The 14,079-nt window shown below is 46.8% G+C and overlaps 2 protein-coding genes across 2 annotated transcripts; one reads left to right on the forward strand and one right to left on the reverse strand.

Moving 5' to 3' along the window:
- Positions 1-1,958: 1,958 nt before the first annotated feature.
- Positions 1,959-2,729, forward strand: LOC138940535 (uncharacterized). Its single transcript, XM_070309521.1, has one exon. It carries the CDS (start codon positions 1,959-1,961, stop codon positions 2,727-2,729), a length of 771 nt encoding a protein of 256 aa, XP_070165622.1.
- A 1,091-nt stretch (positions 2,730-3,820) lies between these two features.
- Positions 3,821-4,414, reverse strand: LOC138940536 (uncharacterized). Its single transcript, XM_070309522.1, has one exon. The coding sequence runs from the start codon at positions 4,412-4,414 to the stop codon at positions 3,821-3,823; it is 594 nt and encodes a 197-aa protein (XP_070165623.1).
- Positions 4,415-14,079: the final 9,665 nt, after the last annotated feature.

Below are 14,079 nucleotides of genomic sequence, written 5' to 3' on the forward strand. Positions count from 1 at the left end.
AAGCGTGCAAAACCATAGAGTGTCGAAAACCATAGCGCAATGGAATCAACCAGTATCATAGGCGTCGCAAGAATAGAAAAACTAATGGGAAGAGAGAATTTCGGAACGTAGAAATTTGCGATGCAAGCATTGCTAGAGAGTGAAGAACTATGGGGCTGTGTTGAAAGCGTGGCAGCGGACGTACAAAACGCAAGAAAAATGGCTAAGGCGAAAGGATATTTGATTCTTGCTGTGGATAAACGCAATTATAGTCACAAACAAGAATGTACAACCCCAAAGGATATCTGGAAAAAGTTGACGGAAACGTTCGAAGACGGCGGTTTAACTCGCAAGGTAAGCCTGCTGCGATCTCTTACCTCAATGAAACTGAACGAGTGTAAGAACGTAGAGGAATACGTGTACAAAATCTCTAACGCAGCACATCAACTGAAAGGGATAGGCTTTACCGTACCGGAAGAGATGTTAGGCGCTTTAATGTTGTCTGGTCTTCCCGAAGAATTCAAGCCCATGATAATGGGTTTAGAAAATTCAGGAACAGTTATAACGGGTGACTCCATCAAAATAAAGTTACTACAGGAAATCAAGATACCAGACACAATTCAGATTGCATCAGAAGGAGTAGCATTCCTAGCAAAGAATAAAAAGGCTGGAATAAAAGGTCAAAACAAGGTACGCAAATGCTTCAATTGTGAAAAACCAGGACATTTTGCAGCGAGATGCAGATATAAGAGTAAATCACAGGAAAATGAAAGCTCAAATAATACTAAAGCATTCCTCGCAATGGCAGCTGGCAAAAGCATACAGGAAAATTACTGGTATATGGATTCTTGCGCGTCGATGCACATGACGAAGAAGGAAGACTGGCTCAAAGATAAAGAAGATTGTGACACAACGATTGTAGCAGCAAATAACAAGAGCTTGAGAGGAATGGCAAAAGGTTCTATAAATCTTAAAACAAGTAACGGAAATCAAATTGAGAAAATCAGTGTCCAAGAGGTGACGTATGTGCCTGGAATAGCTGCAAATCTTCTGTCTGTTAGCAAGGTCACAGACAAAGGATATCAAGTGATTTTCGACAAGAAGGGATTTACTGTGATGAACGAGAGACCAAAGGAGGTAGCAGCCAAAGGACACCGACAGGACGGAGTGTACATAATGACTTCACCTGAAGATAAGGCGCTGTTTGTAAACACTACCAGTGAGTTAATGTGGCATCAAAGGTTAGGACATTTGAATCGAAAATCTATGTTGAAACTCAAAACAAAACCGGCTTATGGACTAACAAAAATAAAAGTAAGTAAAGAAATATGCGAGATTTGTGTTGCGGGTAAGCAAAATAAATTATCTTTTAAAATAAGCGGTAAAAGAGCGGAGAAATTGTTAGATCTCATACATTCCGACTTATGTGGACCTATGTCAGTCGAATCAATAGGTGGAGCTAAATATTTTATTACATTCGTCGACGATCATTCGTGAAAGATGTTTGTATATTTTATTAAAAATAAAAGCGAGGCATGTAATAAATTTAAAGAATTTAAAGCATTAGTAGAGAATCAAACCGGACGTAAAATAAAAATATTGCGTACAGACAATGGTAGGGAATATTTAAGTAGCGAATTCACAGAAATACGGGCTCAAACAAAGTGGTCGTAACTGAAATATCAAACTTGATACCGTTTTGAGAAAAAAGGGATTAGAAAGATTAAAGTCTGATCCATGTATATATATGTATCAAAAACGGAAGAAAATCTTGATAGTTGCTGTGTATGTGGACAATCTGTTAATATTTAGCACGGATAAAGAAGAAATAAAAGGAAAAATTGCAGAAACAATTTAAAATAAGAAATTTGGGAGAAGTTTCCGAATTTTCGAGCATGAAGATAGAAAGAAACTACGAACAAGGAACGCTATCAATACATCAAAAACCGTATATACTCCGCATGCTCGACAGATTTAGAATGTCTGACTGCCATGTCGTAAAAACTCCAATAGAAGTTAATGCAAAATCACAACTCAGTTCTGTGATATGCAAAGAAAACGAAAGTGAAGAGTACATGAAAAGAGTACCATATTTAGAAGCTGTGCGCAGTCTATTATACATAAGTCAAATTTCGCGGCCCGACATTGCATATACTGTAAATACGTTATCATCATATTGCAAAAACCCCCAAAAACAACATTGGTCAGCTGTAAAGCGTGTAATGCGATACTTAAAAGGGACAATTAATAATAAGTTAACTTACAATAAGAAACAAAGTCACGAATTAATAGGTTACAGCGACGCGGATTGGGCTAAAAACCCAAATGATAGAAAGTCAATTACAGGTAGTGTGTTCACTAAATGCGGGGGCGCAATTACTTGGTTTAGTAAAAAGCAAAGAAACGTAGCCTTGTCTACAGTAGAGGCGGAATATATAGCCCTGTCCTTTACATGTCAAGAAGCCATTTGCCTACGTGAATTATCAAAAGAAATTGCGCGCACGGATAAAGATGAAACTATCTGTATAAAATGTAATAGCACAGGTGCAATTGCTACGGCAAAAAATTACGTTACAAATCAGAGGACAAAACATATAGACGTCCGTCATCATTTCGTTCGCGAAAAGATAGAAGAGAAGGTCATCTGTGTGAATTATTTACAGACAAGCGAAATGTTAGCGGACATATTTACAAAGGCGTTACCCCACTCTAAACATAAGATTTTGAGTGAGCGTTTAGGATTAAGTTAAGTATTATAATTCGAGGAGGTGTGTTAGCATAGATTAAGCGAAGCAAATTATAACTCTTGGCTTTGGTTATTAATATTTTTTATTTGAACTTTGCACGCCCCTATTACTAGTGTATTTCTAGTTCTTAGATGCGCGCGCTATTTTCCCGTCTTCCGATTCTTTACCATTTTATAATCGCGGCTTGCATGTAATATCTCTCTTCCGTTCTGGCCGTCGAATAAAGTAGACCGTAACTATTAACTCTATGTTCATTAATTAATTGTCCAACACTTGTAATTGTATTTTCGTGAATTGAAATTCGCGTGCATTATTTCGCTTCCTTGCCGATAAAGTCATACATCTTACGGTGATTCGCGCGAAACATCGATAAATCACGATCGACTCATAATCTACATTTCGCGACTCATTAATCGGTGCTGACCCCGACCATCCGTCGATGGCACCTTGATCAAGCGAGGAGCAAGTACCTTTTCGAGGTCTGCATTCCAGATTTGGACACTCACTCTCGTTTGGAAGATCCTACCATAGACACGTTTGCCTTGGCTACTTATCATTTAGAAGCACAATAGAGTTCGACGAGTTCGCTAGTGGCCACCACAGCCTACCTGCTTGCCACTTTTTTTTTTAGCCTTAGCAGGGAGGGGAAATGCCTTTACGCATTTCCTGCCCACATTTCAGTGGGCAGGGGTATGTGGGACTCCCCCCGGGCTTAAACAAACGGCCCGGGGAATACTCACTAAACCCTCCCCCGTGGCGCCAGGCTCCTACCTGGCGCTTCCCGGCCCGACGGCGGGATGTGCTTACGCTCTACAACCACCGCCGGGCCACACATGCGCTTTCCAGCGCCCCTCCTCCGTAACTTTACCTCAGGGCGCGCCCTCTGGCGCTTTCCTCCAACGGGTGATCAGAGGGTGTAGGGGCTATTCCACCTCCATCTTCTGATCACCCCCTTTCCCACCTGCCCCTTGGGCAATCGAGGGCTCCGGGACGGAACACGCCCCGGAGGGATCGGGCTCCTGCGCCCGGCCCAAGGCTCCCCGAGGTACCTCGGGTGGCCTCCCCCCTTTCCCTTCCCCGCCCGAAGGGAGGGGTTACACCCCTACCCCCAAGCGATGCTTGGCGGGGAGCCCGAGTCCCGAACAGATCGGGCAATTCGGGGTCCCCTCGCACCGAGCTGCGAGGTGGCCGGGCTTGCCACACCGGTAGCATAGCCCGGACCGATCCTCCCCTCCCGTGCACCGCTGCCTGACGTGGCCGATCGCCAGGCAGCGGAAGCACTGCAGGGGGCGGGCGCGGAGCACCTCCACCTGTGCCCACGTCCACCCCACGCGCACCCTCCCGGCCACCGCCAGCCTCCTGATGAAGACCGCGGGAGCCCGCACCCACATGGTCCCCGGGCCGGACGAGAACCTCCGAATCTCCCCGACTCGGAGATCCCCGCCCCCCAACCCCCCGAGGGCCATGAGGGCCTCTCGCGCCTCCCCGAGGGTCACCGAGCTGTCCAGCCCTCTAAGTCGCATCTCCGCGAACTTAGTGGGCCGGGCAACCCGGACCCCAGTCCCCTCAAGGACCCCCCTAAGACTCTCCGCTAGCCTGTCCGCCAGTTCGGCGGATGTGGGAGGCTCCGGGTCCTCCTCGCGGGCCCTGACTGGCCTGGGGATTTCAATCAGGATCCCCCCGTTCATGGCCCCCCAACACGCGAGTCGGCGATGCCCAGACCCGGGAGGTTTATACGCTCCCGGGCCCTGACCATCGCCGCGTCCACGGACAGCCCCGCACCCTCCGGTGCCGACAGCATGACCGCTGCCGGACCCGGGGCCTCCGCACCCTCGCCCTTCCCGCTGTGGCGGCCTGAGTGGGGACCGCCCCTCTCCTCCCTCTACCGGACGGCCTTCCAGGCCCCGGGGGAGGGAGTTGGGGTGGGGCGGGTCTCTTGCGGGTCCCGCTTCCACCCCCCTTCCTCCGCACCACCTGCGCCCACGTCTCCCTCGCTCGCGCGGGAGGGAGCGCCGCAGGGGGTGCCCGCTAGGCCCGGTCGGGGTTGGCGGGAGGGGCCGCAGCCTTTCTCCCACCCCCCTTCCGGGACTTGGCCTTAACCGGCCGTTGGGCCGGGAGAGGTTCGGCGGGAGGGGCCTCAGCCACGACCCCATCGCCCCCCCTCCGGGCTCACCTCCGGTCCCCACTCCGCCCTCCGACCGCTTCAGCGCGGTCAGGAGACGCTCCTCCACACCTCTCAGCCCCTCGGCCTGAAGGGCCTCCACCTGGGCCATGGACAGGGGGCCCGCAGAACCCCCGGCATCGCCCCGCCCCGTCTCCACCTCCATGTCGCCCCCAGAGAGGACAACGACGGGTGCGGGACTCGGCGAGTCCCTCAGGACTCGCCGCGCCCCCGATCGGTGCGCCCCCCCCGGGAAGGACTCCACCGAGTCCCCGCGACCCTCCCCCGACGGTCGCGCCTCCCCGCCCTTACCGCCCTCCATCCTCGAAGGACTCTCGGGCTCCCGCGCCCGAGGAACCTTCGCAGGCGGGCTCCTTCCGTCGGGCGGTGCAAGAGCGGGAGAGTAGTTTCGACTTCGAAGAGTCGTCACCTCCTCCCGCAGCGCCCGAATCTCTTCCTCGCACGAGGTGAGTCTCCTCTTCAGCCACTCGTTGGCTGATTTGAGGAGGCCCACCTGTGCGTCCCCTCCCGAGACCGAAGAAGCGGCCCTTCCGAGGAACTCGGTGCAATACGCCTTGACCTTCACGGCAACAAGGCGCATGCTCCTCTTGTACGTCCCCTTCAGAATACTGAAGACGGATACCATCCGCTCCAGCTCCTCCAGGGACGCACGAGACCGCTTCTCGATCTCGAGGATCGTAAGGTCCCTCGCCTGCTCGAGGATCTCTTTCTCGCGGGGAAGGGTCCCCGTCCCCTGCGTCTGAGGAGGCACGTATCCCTCCTGTAGGATACGAGCCTCCTCGAGAGCCCGCAGCTCCCTCTCCTTGGCCTCGGCTAGGCGCTCCATAGCCTTGGCCCGTCCGACATACTCACCCGTAGTGGGTGGCCTGCCCCTTCCTCTCTTGTCGTCGGCGATGTTCCGCCGATCCTCCTGAGAGAGCCCGGGGACCTCCGCGTCCTGCGTCAGGACCCCCCGGTCGCTCTCCGCGTCGGCAGGGTAGTCGGTCGATTCGCTGTCGGAATCCCTGTCCACCAGGGGCGACCGCGACCTCGCCTTCCCCGACGCTTCCTTCTTCTTCGCCCTCTTCCTCCGCGGCGTCCTAATCCGCGGTGGCGGTGGCGGCATCCCTTCCGCGCTGGTAGTCTCCGTCGATGGGGAGGGCCCCCTGGACTTTGTCCCAGGAGCCACCCCCACCGGCGTCGGGACCCTCCTCGGGCTCGAAGGCATCCACCGACCCTTACGTTCATAGTAAGGGCCGATGAAGTCCTCAAAGCAGGCCTCCGTCTGGTAGGACTCCTCCTCGGTGGTCATACCTACCTCACCCAGATGTTCTGGAAGCCTTTCCAGGAGAACGATGGGCCTCCTCTCCTTCTCCCGGTCGCGTGGTGGTGTCGCTTCCCGAGCCTCGTACCGCTCAGTCACTTCCGCAACGTAGCGGTCAAGCGCCCTCTTCCTCTTCCCCGTCTCAGCGTTCGCCGATTCCTCTGCGTTGCTCGCTGGCAACAGCGCAGACGGCCCGTCGCAGCATGACGACCTGTGGGGAGCCGGGACAGTACTCCCCACCTGCCGGTCTGAGGTATCCGAACCCCCAGAGTTCATTCTCGTTCTGTTGTCCATTCCCATCTGAAACAAAGAACTGGTTTGATTTCGGGGTTTTCCTTCCTCTAGGACGGTTGGCTCCACCACGCCTAACGAGCCCGTCCTGCCCGGACCTGCTTGCCACCCTATTGCTTAAAGCTTGCTGCTTGCCTCTGTTGCATTCTGCATGTGAGATTTCTAAACCGATTTTATCGATTTCGGACGAGAAACCGGACGGATCTCCAAACAGAAGGACGACGGGCGGACCGAACGGTGAGTCGCTTCGCAATTTCGCTTTTTTATTTCGCTTTCTATTACTAACAATTTCGCGAATTAGGGGACATTCACACACCCCTCACTAATTTACGTGGATCAGCTATGAACATGAACACAAGAAGCAACCGACAAAATTTGAAACTTCTGATTGGTTGTTTCTTGTTGTTATCGCGTCATTGTGCACCGGAGACGATTTCTTATTCCTTATTTCTGTTCCCTGTTCCTATTGCCTGTTGCCTAGCGTTGTGCAAGGCCCTTAAGTCGGTGTGCACATCATGAACATATTGCGGATATTCGAGATCGACTTCAAAAATATAGTCTACAGGCGAATCGAGCGCGATCGATGTATCAAAATCGGATACGTCGTCGTCCCATCGAAAATCTGCATAAAGCAAAAATTGATACACTGCCCATCCGTACAAATTATTTACATCAATACGTATATGAGATACGATGAAGGTTTCGATGAATCGTACGACTGCATGTACTTGTTATTAGCATGTGCATATCTGTTGGAACATTGACTCAAACCACCGCGTATTCCACTTTCGATAAATAAAACCATGTCGATATCTGTAAGCAATTTGAAGGTAATATTCGTATGCCTCAACATGGCGTCCCACGTGTATCCGGAAAGAGTATATTAATACGCGGGGTCGAACCCATAACTTTTAATACAACTTACGCGGAAATTTTCAAAAATGTCTGCTAATAACAAGACATCGATTTTGAGATATAAATCGCTATATTCGCCCAGCATTCGAATGGAGAACTGCTTCCAGACGATCTCGGCGTGCGCGTAATTGCTCTCGGATATCGTGACCGGTCAAGGAAATGTAAAACAATTCGCGCGGTGATAAACACGTATCTTGCAACCTGTCGACGCAGTCAATATATTCGTACGGAAAGACGTCCTTCCGTGTTAATAAATTGAAATTGTCATTCGGTAAATTTTAAAAATCAGATTTAAAAATTTTGAATTTGTCTTTATTTAAGAATGATGCCAATTTATCGACAAGTTTAATATTTTTGGTAAATGATATATATTTTTCCTTTGTTATCGGAAGTAACTCGATATCCCCTTCGAACGCTGTAGCTATTTCCTTAATAATAAAATGCGCGTTATAAACGGATAAATTATGAAAAACTATGGGAATGCAAAAATAATCTTTATAATTTAAATTGCAATTTGAATGCGCGAGACCTCTGTAACGCTCTGTCAGATGGCAATGATCGCGTACGCGTGTATCATCTTGGACGAATGGTTTCTCGCAAATGTGGCATTGTGTCACATTGTGAAATTTTTCCCATTGTGTTAAATTTACCACAGGGACATTAGCTGATAAAATAGTTTTTACACACAGTGCTAAATTTTTTATTTCTTCGATGAACCATGATATGCAATCGGTACTGCGACGAGAATGATACGCATATAACGAATCGTCGTACGAGCAATGTATATAATAAGCAATACTAAATACTTTATGATGTTGGTAATTTCTCTCTGCCCCCGTCTTCTCCAAAACGCACTCTAAGTCGACGTACACGACGAAAGAAAGCCGCTCTTTCCGGTTATAGTTGTTGAACGTGAGCCACTTGTCCTTATCGCTCGATAATCGGATAGCGCACTGGTTCATCTCTCGACAATTCACCGTATGTGACTGTAACTTGTCGTTCGAGCCAAAGTAGTGCAAACATCTGTAAAAAGAAATAATTTTTTATTTTATATATTTCTTGTGCTCTTTTTTGCTTAATTGCGAGCTCACGAGTCCGGATAGATTTTTGATCTACTAATGTTATATTGTTGTATATTATAATTTGTTAATATTTGTGGCGGTTCGAGAAACCACCACAATTACGCGTGAACTATCCGGTAGACGAGCGAACGCGCCACGAAGGCTCGCCGCGAGGCGGCCACGACCGAGAGTCGGCGCCAGCAAGTGAGATCCGTTGAGTGGGGTTTATAAGACGGCGCGCTGCGAGAAGACTTCGATTCGCGGCCCGCTCTGAGTCAGGGAAGGACCTCCGGCCCAGCAGTCAGAACGAGCTCGACGAATTCTTTTGGGGAATAGCAACAGCCTACGCTGCCTCCGAGCGTACCAAGGGACGTGAGTCTTCCTCGACCGCAGCTGCCTCCCACATCACCCGGGACTAGTCGGCAGCCCTACATCGAGACAGAGAAGGCACCCAGGCCTATAGACGACAGAGCGTGTACCAACCTCAGAGAGTGGAGATTTCACCGGATAGATCTGGCGCCGGTGCAATACACCCGACCGCCACGATTTTTCCTGAGCCCTTGGGACATCCGGGTACGGCGTTATACATCTTCCTCAACACCGTGGAGTCTACCGCCGCTGCTGTCACCCCTAGCAGCCTCGCCGCTCCGCCACCGAGATTGCGGGACACAGTCGCAGCCGGCCACACGCATGCACAGGGGTACGCAATGCCAACCCCCGACGCTGACTGACAACACAACGCAATCAGACAGCGATTGGGAAGCCAGCACACAGGACACGGCCACGCAGACGGAGGTAGCCCGAGAGGAGGTCAGCTACACACAGCCCGGGACTCCGCCGGCCTTGCGACGCGCACTTTCACCCGCGCTGCCGAATATCGGTTCCCTAAGAGTAACCAACACCGAGCCACGTATCACTTGGCGGGAACGCTATCCGCGTTAACCCAGAACCGGCCCTTGTCAGGTCCATCACAACTTAGATTATTATAACTTGTACATATATACTGTAAATATATTTTTTTATTGCCAACTAGAAAAGAAGTCGCCTGATTGACTTCACCTAAATACGCTCTACCTATCACTTGCGTCATCATCCGAAAGCGAACACGCCTTTATATTTACCCACATATTATTATGGAATTTGCTTATTTTAAACATGTTCAAGATTGAAATGTTGAATTTAATCGATAAATTTAAACTGTAAATTCAACCGACAAATCTGAACGGTAAGAGCCGAAATCAAAACACGAGCAAGGGTAAAAAAATAAACACCGTCGATCAGTTGATCAGTGCGTGATCGTGTGATATTCGACATAAGAAACTGTGACAAACAGCTGGATCTCGAAGGTTCGACGTCGAAAAAACCCTGTTATTCCCATCGGCATAGCGCGAGTTTCCGCGGTCTGTTGATTTAGTCTGCCTGTAACGACGTTTCGAGCCGGTCGACGTTCATCGAGCTCGATCAACTTTCTTTCTCTATTCGCGCTCGTATCGGAGTTACAGTGGCTTACTCGTCAGAATCGTTCCGAATTGTCTCGCATCCGATCGCGCACATATTCGCACGGCGGTCAATTCAGGAAAACCTCACGCTGTGTTATTTTTTATTTTCGTGCTAAGACATTGTGAAAGTTAATTGTTTGGAGTCCGAGAGTCGATGCTCGTTATCCGCATCGCGAATGTCCTCTGCCTCGCGCTAAATTCCAACCAGCGTTCGCAGTCAAGTTTTCCGTTCTCGCGAGAGTTTCTAGCAAGAAGCTCATTTCCGAACCGCGAAAAAAGGGCAGTAATTAACAGGACAATTTGAAGATTTCCGTCGGAACCGCGGAATACGTGCCGTCGCTCGCTCCTATTCTTCTAAATAAAACAAAATCAAAACAATCTGCACTCGAGTCTTTTCTGAACTCTCCTTGTCCTCCAGCGGATTTACGGATTCGCGTTACACACCGCTTCTCGCTCATCTCTGAGCGTCTCTCTCAAGATTCGAGCAATTTCGTCGAGGTCGACTCCCAAACAAAACACAATTATTTTAACTAAAAAAATGATTATGAATTATACATATTTAGTCAGATTAATTATTTTTATCAGTGCATGTTTTAAAATGGAATTGCATTTGCATTTTAACATTTTCATTGGGTATGCTGCAAAATATTGTGCTTTATTTGTTGTTTTTCCTAGGTCAAAAAATAAGTAGCATGAACAGATTACTCACTCTAAATGAAGAATTAATAAACGAATTAATTCCTCAGATAGGATTGCGAGCAGGTTTTCTTTGTAGTTGGAAGGGTCTAATAAGTATGTGTGCCTGCTGCTTAAGGAGAAGTGTTACTTGCCACCAAAGCATGTACTTCAACTAATTTCGCAAGCCTTTCTTAATAATAAAAATTTTTCTATATAAAGTTTTTCTATATGTTAATATGATCATGCTTATATTAAATGAATGCTCATGATTTTTATTGGCAGGTCTGTAAGAAGACTCCTTCAGTAATCATTTCAAACGACAATCAATAGTTATAGAATCTGTACCTATTTTTGAAATAGCTAAAGTATCTGAAGTATCTGAAGTATCTGAAGTATCGGAAAAACTTACATTGGTAAGATGATATGTATGCCTGAAATTAAATGAAAAAATTTCTGATAATAATATATTTTCATTAATTGGATTCCTAGCAGATTTTTTGAAATCCTTGCTTCTGTATTTGTAAATGTATTCCATAATTATTCCATACTGCCTCAAAATATCACATAGCTAAATGATGTTTCGATTTGCTATTTTCTTCAGAGAATTAATTAATTAGTAGATTAACTCTATATGTAAATCCTTGTGAAGAACTATCGCTTCAAAGAAAATATTTTTCTATTTAAGATTTTCTATTTAAGATTTTTTATTTAAAATTCTGATATATCAAAATAGAAATCTTTCGACTTAAGTAGTAAAATCTTTTATGATAGAAATTTTGTTTTATGTTTTCCAGAGTAATTCTATTAAGCACACTGATGTAGAAGAAACGCTAATCTCGCCATCTGTTTAATCTTGATTTGACTCAACAAAATAAAATAAAGCGATTCAAGGAAATAAAAGAAAGTCCATTCATAAAAGAAAATCCTAAACACCAACAGAGCCGACACATCTTATCTTTTAAATCGTTAGAAGAATTAACAGCTTTGATTCATAAATATTATTTTGACTTACTATTCTCGTGCTTAATTTAAAACTTCTCAGATGTCTATTTTATAGATTTGCCATTTATATTCAATGATAATGAATTTTTATTTTTTGTATTTGTAACGCGGTCACCTCGCTCGACGCTCGGATCGGCTCGTCGGTGTCCGGGTTCGAGAGCAGGAGAGACTCAAACTTACGAGACACAGTGAAGGTTGAAACGATACTTTATTCAGTGAGAGAAAGATAGATACAGCGTGCAGGGCCTGGCGGGGTCGTGCGTGGAGCGGTGTTGCTGGTTGCAGGATGCGGGGCGCAAAGCGGAGGCGCAAAGCGATGGTTGCAAAGCGGCGAGAAGCGTAAGACAGGCTCGGCGGGTAATCGTTCCCGATCTTATTTACAGGCGCTAACGGCGCGATTGGAACTAGAGGACTTATTATAAACAGGCCTTATAACTAACGGACTTAGTACTGGACAGGACTTATTACTAACAGGTCTTATAACTAGCGGACTTAGTACTAGGCGGGTCTTATTACTAGGATGCGGTTACAACTAGCGGACTTAGCACTAACAGGCCTTAAGACTAGCAGGTCTATGACTACGAGACTTAGAACTAGCGGACTTATCTCTATCGTGCGACTACTATTTACAACGCGGTCGGTACATGCACTTATACGCTACGATTGGGTTGGGTGGCGAGGTATTGCCGGCAGGCTCGAGTGTCACGTCGAGCACTGCCTTGGCAACGGAAGTCGGTTCAACCCGACGGGGCTGAGTACAACCTTGGCCCGAGGTATAGAGAGCCGGTTCAACCCGGCGGGGCTGAGTACAACCTCTGCCCTAAGCGGTGTTAGGTAGTGGTTAGATCGGTGTCAGGAGCTGGATGGCAGGACGGGATCTGGTCCTGATTCCTCGGCCGGCCGGGCTTATATACCCGGCCGGGGCCTCCCACTATACTGTCGGCCCGGGAGTGGGGTCGATTCCGCGTGGGGACCGTGAGAGAGATAGGGCGAGTCGAGAAGCGAGAGCGCATGCAGAGCGAGAGCGTGTGTATCGGTGAGCGAGAGCGCATGCTGAGAGAGGCGGCGGCGGGACAGGTAGGGCTGGGTGAATAAGCAAGCCGTGTATAGGTAGTTATATATTTGTCGGACGCAACAGGTCAGGCCCGTAGTAACGGTCCTATCGTTACATATTTTCTACGCTTTTAGGACTTTTGTAAAATCACTCCATAAAAAGTAATGCCGCTCTTCAGAATTTTAAGGAAAAGGGAATGCTGACTGATTTAGATAGATTCGCTATAACTGAAACTGTAGCTAATGCCATCCTTCAGCTGAACCACTTGTAAATATTGTATTTCTAAATTTTATGTTCTCTAAATTCTCCCACGAAATGAAAACAATCTGTTTTTGTCTTCCTCTTTGGTTTTCTTTAAATAGGCCGACAGCTTCAAAATATAACATTGCAGCAACAAAACTGTGTAAATTGTTTCCGTGTGAAACTAATTGTAAGGTGAATTTTATAAGCAAGAAATTTTTTATAAAATTGCATTTATTCAATTTATTTTTTGGTTGCCAATGCATATCTTTTTCTAAAATGCAGGAGTCGTATTATTGTCCGCCGGCAGGCAAACATAGAAATCCGTCAGGGAAACTTCCCGATAAAATAAAGAATATTAAATATCAGGTCACAAAAAAAGCTGCTGGTTCTTCGGCAACATCTCGCTCTGAATCTTCTTTTGTTCCGAGTGAAGGTCGAATTACTCATTCTGCAAAGTTTACAGGTAACAATTGTAAATCTATTGCTCTCTTGAGAGATTTCATTGAATATTTAGACTCTAAATTTTCAACGGTCTATCTTACCTTGAATTTCTGTTGGATTTTGACATTATTTAATGAATTTAAATCTTTTCTTAATTGCTCAATTTCAGAAATTAAGATTTTATAGAAAAAGCTGTACATTACTTTTTTGATATTTTTCAGGAAGTTGTGATCCAAACGACTTTGCAGTTAAAACTGCAATCGCTCATTTAAAATATGATAGTATTATGTCTTGGCCTGAACTTTTGCGTAGTTGGTCAATAACACATCCTTTGCGCTTTCAATATCTCAGAAAAACCAGACCGATATCGCAGCCACAGAAGGCAACATCTTCTGTCCGACAATCGCAGTTTAATGGTGCCTTTTCACGCTGACGCTCGACACTCATTTTTAGCATCAAAATAGGTCATGTGATTAAAGTTGACGCTACATTTTGAAAAACGCATGAAAAGGGTTTAGCATCGAATTTATTAGCGTCAATACCGTGTGTGTAATCGTATCATCGTGAATTATGTCATTCAGAAATAAATATTACATGTGGTTAAGCGAATGTACGAAAAAATTATCAGAACAAAATCGGCAACATAAGAAACTTCCTGTTATTATTTTGGAAGATGCACGATTC

The sequence above is a fragment of the Polyergus mexicanus genome, unplaced genomic scaffold (assembly GCF_030449975.1).
Source record: "Polyergus mexicanus isolate NDT 795.1 unplaced genomic scaffold, iyPolMexi1.0 SCAF_17, whole genome shotgun sequence".
In the NCBI taxonomy this organism is placed as follows: Eukaryota; Metazoa; Arthropoda; class Insecta; order Hymenoptera; family Formicidae; genus Polyergus; species Polyergus mexicanus.

Bases quoted from the DNA above. Each gene is read 5' to 3' on its own strand.
- LOC138940535 (XM_070309521.1), top strand. From the start codon at position 1,959: ATGTCTGACTGCCATGTCGTAAAAACTCCAATAGAAGTTAATGCAAAA.
- LOC138940536 (XM_070309522.1), bottom strand. From the start codon at position 4,414: ATGAACGGGGGGATCCTGATTGAAATCCCCAGGCCAGTCAGGGCCCGC.